This window comes from Tenrec ecaudatus, chromosome 4 (genome assembly GCF_050624435.1).
Source record: "Tenrec ecaudatus isolate mTenEca1 chromosome 4, mTenEca1.hap1, whole genome shotgun sequence".
NCBI lineage: Eukaryota > Metazoa > Chordata > Mammalia > Afrosoricida > Tenrecidae > Tenrec > Tenrec ecaudatus.
In genome coordinates this window covers 21077460-21089800 of record NC_134533.1, presented here as the reverse complement: position 1 = coordinate 21089800, position 12341 = coordinate 21077460, and the positions used below count along the sequence as shown (strand labels likewise).

The 12341-nt window shown below is 38.5% G+C and overlaps 1 protein-coding gene across 1 annotated transcript; it reads left to right on the top strand.

The window, feature by feature from the left end:
- The first annotated feature begins 881 nt into the window (after window positions 1–881).
- On the top strand, window positions 882–1814 carry LOC142446514 (olfactory receptor 4C11). The gene has a single exon (XM_075548263.1). The coding sequence runs from the start codon at window positions 882–884 to the stop codon at window positions 1812–1814; it is 933 nt and encodes a 310-aa protein (XP_075404378.1).
- The last annotated feature ends 10527 nt before the right edge of the window (window positions 1815–12341 follow it).

Sequence of the window (12341 nt, the reverse complement as noted above, 5' to 3'; positions counted from 1 at the left end):
TAATTACATGAATAAATATGTCCTATGTTCTTTTGTATTGATTTCAAAATAAAAGATATTGAAGCACTGTGACCTGGATCAGCCATATAGATCGATGTATATGAATAGCAGAAATTATACTTTTACATCGACTTCCATTACTTAAAATTAAGATTTAAGAAAATCATGAAAACACACAACAAAAAACATATTGAAAATTTCTACTATGACTTGGAAGGTCTTGAGCTCTTTTCTGGATCCTTACGGTGTAAGTTGTGAACATGAAATTTTGAAAAGATGTTCAGATATATGGTTGATGTTCTCCTCCTTTTTCTTAACTATAGCCCAAGTCTTATCCTGTTTCTTAAGAAACTGTGTTCAAAGTGTCCCAAAAGTCATGAATTAGGAGAAGAATGTAACTTTTGTTAATATGTTATAATAAAACTTTATAACTGGACTATCAGGTAAAACTGTTATGTGTGTAATTTAAAGTATGTCACACTCACATTCTCTCTCTCTCTCTTGCTTTCTCTCTCTCTATTTGTGCAGCAGGTTACAATTGAAAAATGCTTGTTGAAAACTGAAGGTAAATATTTATCTCAGTTAACTATAAACGGATAGAAATTCCTTTACATTTATGTTAATTATTTATAATAAAGACTTATTTTTTATGATTTTCCTATGAAAACCTCAAGCAACAATTTCAATATTTAAGAGTTTTGTATTTTACTTTGTTCATAAAAACCAATAAACGGAGATGCAATTACTCCCAGGTAAGTACAACTTCCATGATCAGACACAGGCATTTGAACTCCAAATGCAGTACTCATTTTACATAGTACTTAATTTCTCCTTCCAGATCAATTATTCCTAACATCTGCTTCCCCACGTCTACTGAAACAATGCATCAAAATAAGAGTGTTACTGAGTTCATACTGTTAGGATTGACACAGGATCCTGAGAAGCAGAAAATGGTGTTCATAATCTTCTTAGTTTTCTACTCTGGAACTGTGGTGGGAAATTTGCTCATTATTGTGACCATCAAGTTCAGTCGATCTCTAGGGAGTCCCATGTATTTCTTTCTATTTTATTTATCTTTGGCTGATATCTGCTTTTCAAGTAGCATCGCCCCAAGACTACTCGCAGATGCTCTGTCTGCAAAGAAAGTCATATCCTACAATGGGTGCATGACACAAGTGTTTGCGCTGCATTTATTTGGCTGCATGGAGATCTTTGTCCTCATCCTTATGGCTGTTGATCGCTATGTGGCCATCTGTAAGCCTCTGCGTTACCCGGTCATCATGAGAAGACAGGTCTGCATCATCTTGATTGTTCTTGCCTGGATAGGCTCTTTCATACACTCTATTGCTCAGATTGCCCTGGCCTTGAAACTGCCCTTCTGTGGACCCAATTTGATTGATCATTATTGCTGTGACCTCCAGCCCTTGTTGAAACTTGCCTGTATGGACACTTATGTGATCAACCTCCTATTAGTGTCCAACAGTGGGGTCATTTGCTCCAGTAGTTTCCTGCTTCTGATGATCTCATACTTTGTCATCCTGCACTCCCTGCGAAATCACAGTGCGGAAGGGAGGAAGAAAGCCCTCTCCACCCTCACCTCTCACATCACTGTGGTCATCTTATTCTTTGGTCCTTGTATATTCATGTACACACGTCCTCCAACCACTTTTCCCATGGACAAGTTGGTGGCAGTGTTTTATACCATTGGCACACCTTTTCTCAACCCCCTCATCTACACCTTACGGAATGCGGAAGTAAAGAATGCCGTGAGGAAGCTATGGCGTATCAAAATTTCCTCAGAAAGCAAACGATGAAATGAGGATATGAAGACATATTCAACTATAGAAGTAAATCTGGACAGACATGAAATATGATTGTGTGTATAATTGGACAATAGTCAATCAATACCATTACTGACACTATAAATGTCTAGAATTTTATGTCAGAGTCAGGTACAGTGGCAGAATAAGTAAGTGCATTACGGACCAATGTGAAATCACCTTGACTCAATCTTTTCCTGAAACCTCAATTCTGCCATTGCTGGCCATGAACAATACATCATAACTGAGAATCTGTACTCTTTGATATGTGGTACTTTATAAAGTCACAACCAGGCAAACTTGGCATCCAGTTCTCTATAATTGTTCATTCTTTTAAAAATACATTTTAAAATTTTATTTTGACACCTGCATGTCAATTGAATGCAATGTATTGGATCTTCCTTTCTATTTTATTACTGATTTATGCTAGAATATTTCCATGTCTCTGATTGATAGACTTTTTTTGCATCATATTCTAAACTAGATGTTTCTCACTGTTACCGTTGGATATTAAAATATATAATGGATGTTGAATGTAAATTCACTTTAGAAATAGTTCTGACTCAAAGATAAACAAGACTATTTCAGATTATTTTAAAAGTTCCTTTAAATAGAACGAATGTATTTCATCTTAGGTATCTGTAATCTCCCTATTTGTGAAGGAAAGGCATTGTAAAGAGCACAATATTAACTTTTAACAAATGTTAATAGGTCAATGAACTTTCTATATGGGACTAAATTAAGAAGAGCAAGTAGAAAGAGCGCATCAGAAATTTAGGGCCCACTGGGATTAGGAGTATGGTGGAAGGACACTTAAGAAAAAGAGAATGTCAATAGTAGCATGATTTAAAGAATATATAGTGTATGGATGTGAAATTATGCGATTCAGTATGTAGTTGACAGTGTATACTCATATTCTGGACAACAGTAAAGTAACATATAACGAATCAAGGCCCTTGATCCTCAAATGGATCATTCCCACCACGTATTTCTAAGCATATCTCTACCACATGTCACTAGTCTCCTGTCCACAATAATGTTCTAGTGCCTTTAAGAACTTTTACAAGAGCAGACAGCCTCATCTTTCTCCCTGGAAATGATGGGGACAGACGACTGACTTTCTGTGCAGTTACCAGCAGCAGCTCAAGCTTGCTCCACTGTGCCCCCAGGGCTCCTGATCCAAGCCTATGTGCTTCTTTTACTGGGTTTCCATGTACTTGACTCCAATGAGGAAGCCTAAAGTCCAAGGTCTTTGCTGTCATCTGGTATAGCCCAGATCCTTGAAAGCGGGTGCATCCTGTGGTCCTTGTGGTACAGAAATTATAGTTTGTGGCAGATTTATAATGAAATTATTGAAACATGAAATAAGATCAGACAATGTTTAATATGTCAGATAAATGTTATCTAAGTGATTTTTAGTGCAATCAAATCTGTCTGGGAAAATGTTACATTTGTGTAGAGAAGAATGGAATGTCTATTTGCATTAGATGTTCTTTGGAAATATCTGAGGTATGTTATGACCTTCTCACAGGTAACTCTCGGATATTAAAGTAGATACAAAGAAAGCCTAATCACAGTGAAACAAATCCAATGTCATTGAGCTGACTCTGACACACACTGACTCTAGGACAGAAGAGAGCAGCCCCAGAGTGACTCTGAGAGAGTGAATCCTAACAGAAGGGAATGCCACTCATCTTGTGTCCTTTTATGCCACAAGGGCTCCTCAGAGCCTCTAAATTGTTCCCAATTGAGAATTGCCCAGCCCTAGATGCAGAGCTGAAGAAATGAGTCAAGGAAAGCAGCATCACTGATCTATGAAGTCATGTAGAAGAACTGTCTCACCCGCAATCTAATATGATCTTCAACCTCTCCTGCTGTCTTCTCTCATGGCTTCTAAACTTCCTCCAGCCGGTGATTACTTACCATCCTGCAATTCCAATGATGGCCCTATGCATATGCATTCTCATAGGATATGCATTCTCATCACAGTATTCTTTTAATAGAAATGCTGTTCCTTTAGTAACTTACAGTTTCAAATACCATCGTGCACAAAGGAACAAAATTTCTTAAATTACACATTAAACCCATTAGCTGAGCAAAACAATGGATGGATTCTTACATATATTTATTGAAAGAATATGTCTACAGATGAGGCATTATGCTAAGTGAATAATAGAAAGAAAGCCTAACAAGTAATATTTATTCAAAGATTTTCTTCATTGATTTTCTATATAATTTCATCATATTTTCTCCAAATAAAAGTTGTGTCCTCTTCTAAATAAAGTTCAATAGAAATGAAAAGAATGAGGATTCTGCTGGGTGGCATTCGCTGATGTAATTGATTCCTTTCCTAGCTTCTCCTCTAGATCGCCAAGTCCCCCAACCCCAATAATTACCAACTACCCTCTCCCGCCATACACACAAAGAATGCTTCTTTCATTTAGATGAAAATGCTACACAATGCTTATTACCTAAGTGACTCATGGCAAACCTTTCTTTTTGAATTAATCAATTTATTGGGAGGCTCTTACAGCTCTTATAGCAATGCATCGTTCACTTGGACATATGCTGCCATCAGCATTTCCAAAATATTTTCTTTCGATTGGAGTACAGCTTTTCTCTCCCCCTCCCTCCCCCTCCCAACCTCTTGAATATATATATAATTGTTTGTTTAAAATCATATATTGTCCTTTGTCTCCCTTCACCCACATCTATGTTATTCATCCCCCTGGGGGGGTCTTTATATCTAACCTTGTGATGTGTTCCCCATTTATCCTTGCCTGTCCCCCATTCTCCTACTCTGTATTGTTACACCCACTACTGTTTTTGAGGGTTTTTTTTCTGTCTTGAGTTCCTTGTGTCCAGAGCTCTTATCTGTAGCAATGTGTGTACTCTGGTTTAGGTGGAGTTTTAAAGTAGAACTGGGTCATGGTAGTGTGGGATGGGGGCCTGAGGGGCATTAAGGAACTGGAGGAATGAGGTATATTTCATTAGTGCTCTACTGCACCTTGGTTGAATGGTCCCTTCCTTGTAACCATTCTGTGGGAAGATGTCCAATTGTCTATGGATGGGCTTTGGGCCTCCACTCCAATTCCCCTCATGCACATCAATATAATTGTTTATTCGGGATCTTTTGATACCTGATTCTGTCAACACCTCATGATCACACAAGTTGATGTGATTCCTCTATGTGAGCTTATTTGCTTCCCTGCTAGATGGCCAGTTGTTTTTCATGCCTTTAAGACCCCAGACACTATATCTTTTGATGGTCAGGTATCATATGCTTTCTTCGCCACATTTGCTCATGCATCCATTTTGTCTTGTGTGATCCTGTTGGGAAGACCCTCAAAGAAAATGTCATCTCCACTTTCTCTGGGAATAGATTACAGGATTTCTCATGGGTGCGATCCCAGCGTAAAACAGAGACATTTTCTTATTTGTGTTCTCACTTCCAGCAGGGGTAATGGAAGTATAGATGAGCAATAAAATAAAACCACAATTATACATGAGAACTACAAGTCAAGATAGCTCTCTATCTCTTGGCTAAGCGGTGAGTCCTAATATGGTAACCTGTAAACATGTAAGAATGCATAGAACAACAACAAGCACAAATGCCATCCTCCTGGAACTGGCAATAAGCTAGTAACAGCAGCTATAACCCATTGTAGCTACACAATGAGCTCATATATAAAAATTGTGAAGATGATTAGCTCTTTCCTTTGTACATGGGGTCAGTGTGAGTCAGAATTGGCTTGGCATCATTTAATAGCAAGACAGTGTGACTACCATTGCACACCTCATGAGGAAGGGGACACACCTTGTATAGGCAGCAGTTTACTTTACTGGGGCTACAGAAAGGTAATTGGAGAACCACCAGCAAGTGATTGCCAAAGCCTTTCTCCTGGACCTCTGTGACCTGCATGGTCTACCTGTGACGGTTCATGAGAACCATGTAAATAAAGCTTGCTGACATGCAGCACAACTGTCAAATGCCATGAACATGAAAATACCATTTCCACTATTGCTATTGAATGAGAGTGAAGACATGTATACAGTTGGTACAGAATATATTTTCCTTTATCTGTAAAGTCTGATCAATCAGAGGAACACAGAGGTGGATTGGCACAAGTCTTTCAGGGAGAAGTGGCAAGAAGTATAACACATTTATTGTTCAAATATATGCTTGCAAAAGATAAAGTAATGAAGCTCCCCATCAAGTGAAGCAACAGAGCTGGAAGAAGGCCAAGAGTAATAGCTCTATTCACTATTTTCCCTATAACCCCAAATACAAATTAATTTACCTTGTTATAAAGTTCCATGGGATTGAGTCCAGATTACACAGGAGAAATCTAATGCACCTGAATAGGTACAGGACACAATTCCATTTAAAAAAATTCTGGGGATATTTAAAAATTTAAAAACAACAAAGATCCTAGTGGATTTATAAGCTTAAACTTTTTAAAATCAAAAGGTAACTTATTATTTCATACAGTTAGTATTTAAATAAGTACACTAAAAGAGGTACACAAACTGGATTACAAGAAATAGATTTAAGATATTAATGATAAAAGATTGAATAATAACTTACCAAAAGAAACTAAAATAGCAGAGACAAATAAATAAACCCACACCTATTATTTTCAGTGTATCTATTTTAATTCTTCCCTTAAAAAATAATTTTATTGGGGGCTCATATAGATCTTATCACAATCCATACATTCATTCATATGGTAAGCACATTTGTACGTATTTTGCCATCATCATGTTTCAAAACATTTTCTTTCTACTCGAGCCCTTTATATCAGCTCCTTATTTTCCACTTCCCATCCCTCCTTCATGAATCTTTGATAATTTAAAAAATCCACCCCCATGTCTGAAACCAACTTCTGTCTCCACTCACCCACTTTTCTGTTGCTCATCCCCCTAGGAATGGGTGTATATAGATCACTGTGATGGGTTCCACCTTTCTCCGCCCACCTTTCCCTTCTCATCCTGGTATCTTTATACTCATTACTGGTTCTGAGGGGTTATCTGTTCTGGATTCTCTGTGATGCGAGTTCTTTTATGCATCAGTGTACATGTTCTGGTCTACTCAGATTTCTAAAGTAGAACTGAAGTCATCATAGTGGGGCAGAGGAAACATTAAAGAACTAGAGGAAAGTTGTATATTTCACTGGTGCTATACTGAGCTCTGACTGGCTCATCTCCTCCCTGTGACCCTTCTGTAAAGGATGCTCACTAGCCTACACATGGGCTCTGGGTCTCCACTTGGAACTCCCCCTTATTCAAAATGATATGATTTTTTTGTTCCTTGATCCCTGATACCTGGTCCTGTCAACACCTCATGATCACACAGGATGTTGTTCTTCTTCCATGTGGGCTTTGTTGCTTCTCAGCTAGATGGCTGCTTGTTTGCCTTCAAGTCTTTAAGACACCAGTTGCTATATCTTTTGGAAGCCAGTGACCATCAGCTTTCTTCTCCCCATTTACTTATGCACCCATTTTGTCATCAGAGACAATGTTGGGAAGATGAGCATCACAGAATGCTGGATTGTTACAACAAAGTGTTCTTGCATTGATGCAGTACATGAATTGAGGCCCAATGCCTATCTGTTATCTTAACACTTAGCATATAAATATAAGTACATAGATATATTATGCTATTGTTACATAAAATATATATTTACATATGTACATGCCTGTATTTAAACCTCTAGAAATGTCCTTTGCCTCCTAATTATTTCCTCTATTCCTATAAGCTTAATCTTTAGAAAGCTTTAACAGATTGATTTTTAATACCATCGTTACATTTCCACCACTGTCAAGTCAAATACATTGCATAACAACTTGGTAAGAGAGAAAGAAACTGTCCTATAGGATTTGATAGCCTGTAAATCTTTATAGATGTAGATTGCCACATCTTTCTCCCAACTAACAGCGGGTGCATTCAAACTCTTGACCTTCTTGTTTAGCAATCAAGCAATCTTACCACGAGTTTACCAGCACACCTGTACTTAGAGTAAGGGTCTTATCTTTATGTCATAATATTTTTGCAATAGAGTGAAATTTTCAATTCAAATATGGTTCATCTATCCAAGTCTTTGTGACTCCCAGCAAGTGATTGGGAGGGACCATGCCAGTAGGGCATGTGAAACACTCATAGATTTCATTAGTTGACTTTGCTATTACTTTAGATCTAAGACAGAAACTTCAGAAGCAGGAAGAAAAATCCCATGATCACCAAGAAAGCATAGACAAGATCATGCAAAATTTCCTCCTGAAGTGGAGGAGGCAGCAAAGATCCCAGAGATCTTGCCACATGGAAACCATGAGATCAAGCAGAAAACCCTGAATTAAGCCTGGGGCAGAGCTGAGGAGCAGTGTCAAGATCATAAGGCAGCATGACAGTTTTACTGACCCATGGAATAAGACAGAAGTCAACAGCTCACCTGGCTGGGAGACTGAGGAACAGAGAAAGTTGTTGCATGTATTTATATTAAAAAAAATCATGCGGATGACAGAGGACAAGGTGGTGTTTTTTTCTGTTGTTTTGTTCTGTCTATATGGTGGAAACCGACTTGATACCATCTAAGAACACAGTGGTGTGTGTGTGTGTGTGTGTGTGTGTGTGTTTTCATTCCTTAAAAATTAAAGCTGCTCTCAAATCAATTCTGATTCACTATAATCCCATATTTTTCAGAGAACTCTGCTCTGTAGGAAATCCAATAACTGTGATCTTTGGGAAGTAGATATCCTGATTTTTCTTCCCAAATAACTACTTTGCAGTAAGAATAGAGCACTTACACCCTTGGACCACCCAGAAATACTACCTGTAACTAGCAAATGTGATTTTCTTAAAGGAAGAAATCATAAAGACTATAGAGATTATCCATTTACAAATGATGGGAAATAGACCATTAGATTTACTTTGTTTTTTAGGCATTTAAATATGTCTTTAAAGCTTATACATTGCTCTATATTTTCATGTAGTTGGCATCTTCTAGATGATGAAATCACACTCTGCTTTTTCTTCTTTATAAGTGTTCACATTAAAGAAAATCTAAAACCCATATTTAAAAAGAATCAGAATTTTTGTTCAATGGGGTGAGCAATCCACCAATATTGTGATTTTCTATCACTTCTGTTTTCTCATTGAAATAATAGCAAAGTATGCATTAGTTTATAATTATATATATATATATATATAGTTTTTGAAGTATCTCACATTTTTAACATATTTATTGCTGAAAGAGTTTCATGTACTTTCAAAACATAGTGGTAGGTAACTGACTTTCCAGAATGGAGAAATGAATAACCATCAGAGAAAGAAACAGAAAATTGGCAAATCAATTTATCTGAAAATTTTGAGAAACTACAACTTTGAAGCATCACTTTCCACAAAATTCAAGGGTTAAATAGATACAGAATAACTGGAGGATTATTTTTTCTAAGCTATATTCCATATATTGTAGAGATATGCCTTTAACCAAAGGTGGACAAGTTTCTGCTGAGCTCATAGAACAAACTAGAAATAAGATACTATTTCTGAAAGTCAATAATGAATCATTGTGAATCACAACAGTGAACTATTTGATTTGCATGCTTTGGATATGTCATCATTTTCTTGTTATTAATAAAAACACACACTGCCATGGAGTCAATTCCGACTCTAACCTCCCTGTAAGAAAGAATGGAACTACTCCTGTGGGTTTCTGAGGATGTGCATCTTGACAAGACCAGAAAGCCTCATCTTTCTTCTGTGGAGTGGCTGGTGGATTCAAACAACTGACTGTGGGATTAGTAGCCTGATTTGTAGCTGAAAACTTGGACATATCAGCAAGCAACGCCAACCAAACCAAACTTAGCTCACTGCTAATGAGTCAATTCTGACTTACAGTAATCAATAGAACAGAACAGCCCCCCCTGAAATTTCGAGACTTTGATTCTTTTTCTGGAAAAGAAAGATCTGTCTTGCACCTACAGAGAGCTGGTGTTTTTGAACTGTTGAATTTGCAGTTAGCACTCCAAGGCATATAATCCTGGTGCCAGGAGGGATTAATTGCTGGCATAGAACACCATTCTTGATGAATACAAATTGAAGAAGGGTGATAGAGATGTGGAGATGGATTGCCACAACAAAGGACTCACACCTTCCAGCAAGATCGGGAAATATTTTATACTGTTGTTTACAAGGTATCCATGAGTGGAGTCAATCCAACATTATCTAATGATCTTTTGCCAATCTTTTCTATAAGATTGGCTGCTTATGAATGATGGGCCAAATGGAAATATCAATTAAGTCTGAGATAATGAGAACAATATCACATTTCTCTTCCTCAGAAATAGGTATTGTTTCCCAGGCAATGTTTGTAGGTTACGAACTCAACAAATTACTTACTATATAAGCCTTGTAATACCAGTCTTCTTGGAAACATGGTGGAGACAAACACACAATCTATATTTGAATAGTTTGCAGTAAGTATTTATAATTAAGGATAGATGCAAAAATAAATGTGTAAATCACTCATTTTAAAATAATTAGATTACTCTCTGTTATCCAGGTAACCTAGGTGTAATTAAAGTATCCTTAACAGTGGAACAAAGTGGCAGAAGAGAAATAAAAATATGGTGGTTGAAGAAGGGTCAAAGATATGCAATGTTTCCGACTTTAAAAATTGTAGGTAATGAAACAGGGAAGGTGGGTGGCCTCAACAATCTAGATAAATCCCAGAGCCCCTAAAAAGAAATGTAAGGTAAGTAGGCTATTAAGATCCAGGAGGAGATAAAGAAAGGGAAACTGCTACTGAGAAAGAGATATTGAGCAATGCAGTAGTTAGATTGTATGTGATCGTGCACCTGAATGAAAGTGTAGTTGTTGAGGCCAGCCTATCGATCAAGTCACAGCCTCTTAACAGTGGCTTTTTATAAGAGAAAAATTGAGAACCCTTCTTTATTTTCTCTCTCTTACCTTCCACCTTCCTGCTTGCTTGAATTTTGTTTATACCTCCAAGGGGTCTCCATATAGGCTTTTGAGACTGAGAGCAGTCTCTACCCTGCCATGTTCTCATCAAACTTGTATCCACATGACTCTGAATCTACTGGACTGTGAATGCCCTGCTTTCAACCTCACCTTGCTGCTTCATTGGCCTGCAGCTCTTAGAGTCTAAAGAGAGCTCTGGCTAGTGTAAGACACATAGACTTGAGTTGGGCTGGGCTGAGATGCCTTCTTGATATAACATGACTCCTTGATATAAAGCTTTTCTTTATATAACACACATATAAGTGTTACTGCGGACTTCAGGCAAGACAGCGACTGAGTAACACATACCAGAGGGACTCCAGGAAATCAGTACAGGAGAATTACTAACAGAAAAATTAAACATTGACAGTTCATAGGAGGAGCATCATAAAGATAAGTAGGCACAGATCCACAAATTTTTAAGGGGCTGGGGGCTTTTGGCTTACCACAGTGGAAGCTGGCTTGGGTTTGCCCTTGGGCCTGAGGCTATCTAGGCCCAAGCCGGGACCATTTCAAGCTGGTGCAATGGATTAATTTCAACACAGTCACAATTTGCCACTGCCTCTGAGCAGGAATTAAACCCTTGCAGCCCCACAGGCTGGGATGGAGCTCAGCTATATTGTTACTTTTTTCCCTCTCTCTTCTTTCTACGCCCCCCACCCCCCACAGTCTCAGTGGCCTTAGTTTTTTTCTTTTTTCCTCTTTGTCTCTCCCTGTTCTCTCACACTCCACTGCCAACCTCCAAAACACTTTAGCCTAGGGCATTTATGCCTGCCCCCTCCCCCCCCCCCAACACACACACAGTTAGGTGAGCACCATCCTGTGCAGCATAGACCCAGGCTGGGGGAAAACCCAGCTGACCACTACCAAGGGATACTCCGCCCACCTCTTACCAGGTAAATTCTGCCACTGTGCCTTGGGAGCTCCTATTTTCCTCTGTTGTCCCACATGTCGGAGGAAACGTCCTGCAGCCAACCTTAGTGTTTCACATGGCTTAAGGCAGGTCAGCCAACACTCGCCAATGTTCTACACTGCTGCAGCAAACTACAGCCAACCTCCACAGTGATCTATCTGGTCAGGGAAATTCTGCCCAACATTCATAGTGTTTTACACCAAAGCAAGCAACCCACCAACCTCTGGTGCACTCCTCTGAGAAGGAAGCCACAGGAAGATAAAGTGGTAAGCTAATTCCATAGAGAAATTAGCTATAGGCAGTTGAAAGAAGTTTCCTAAAAGTCTCCCAGAGAGCCAGTTCTGTTTGACTCCCTAGAAAATGGCACCTGACTCCTCTAAAACTACACAATGCAAACACCCATCAGCTCCAACAACCTCAACAAAAAAACAGGAGAAACAAAAGGCAATGGAAGAAGATGATTTGAACCTAACGACATGGGTAGAAGAAGCAGACATTGATCTGCCATAGAAAGGCATTTTCAGAATCCTTCTTGGAGTCATACAGGATATGAAGGAAACAATACAGAACAAGAATGAAATGATAGAGG

Bases quoted from the DNA above. Each gene is read 5' to 3' on its own strand.
- LOC142446514 (XM_075548263.1), top strand. From the start codon at position 882: ATGCATCAAAATAAGAGTGTTACTGAGTTCATACTGTTAGGATTGACA.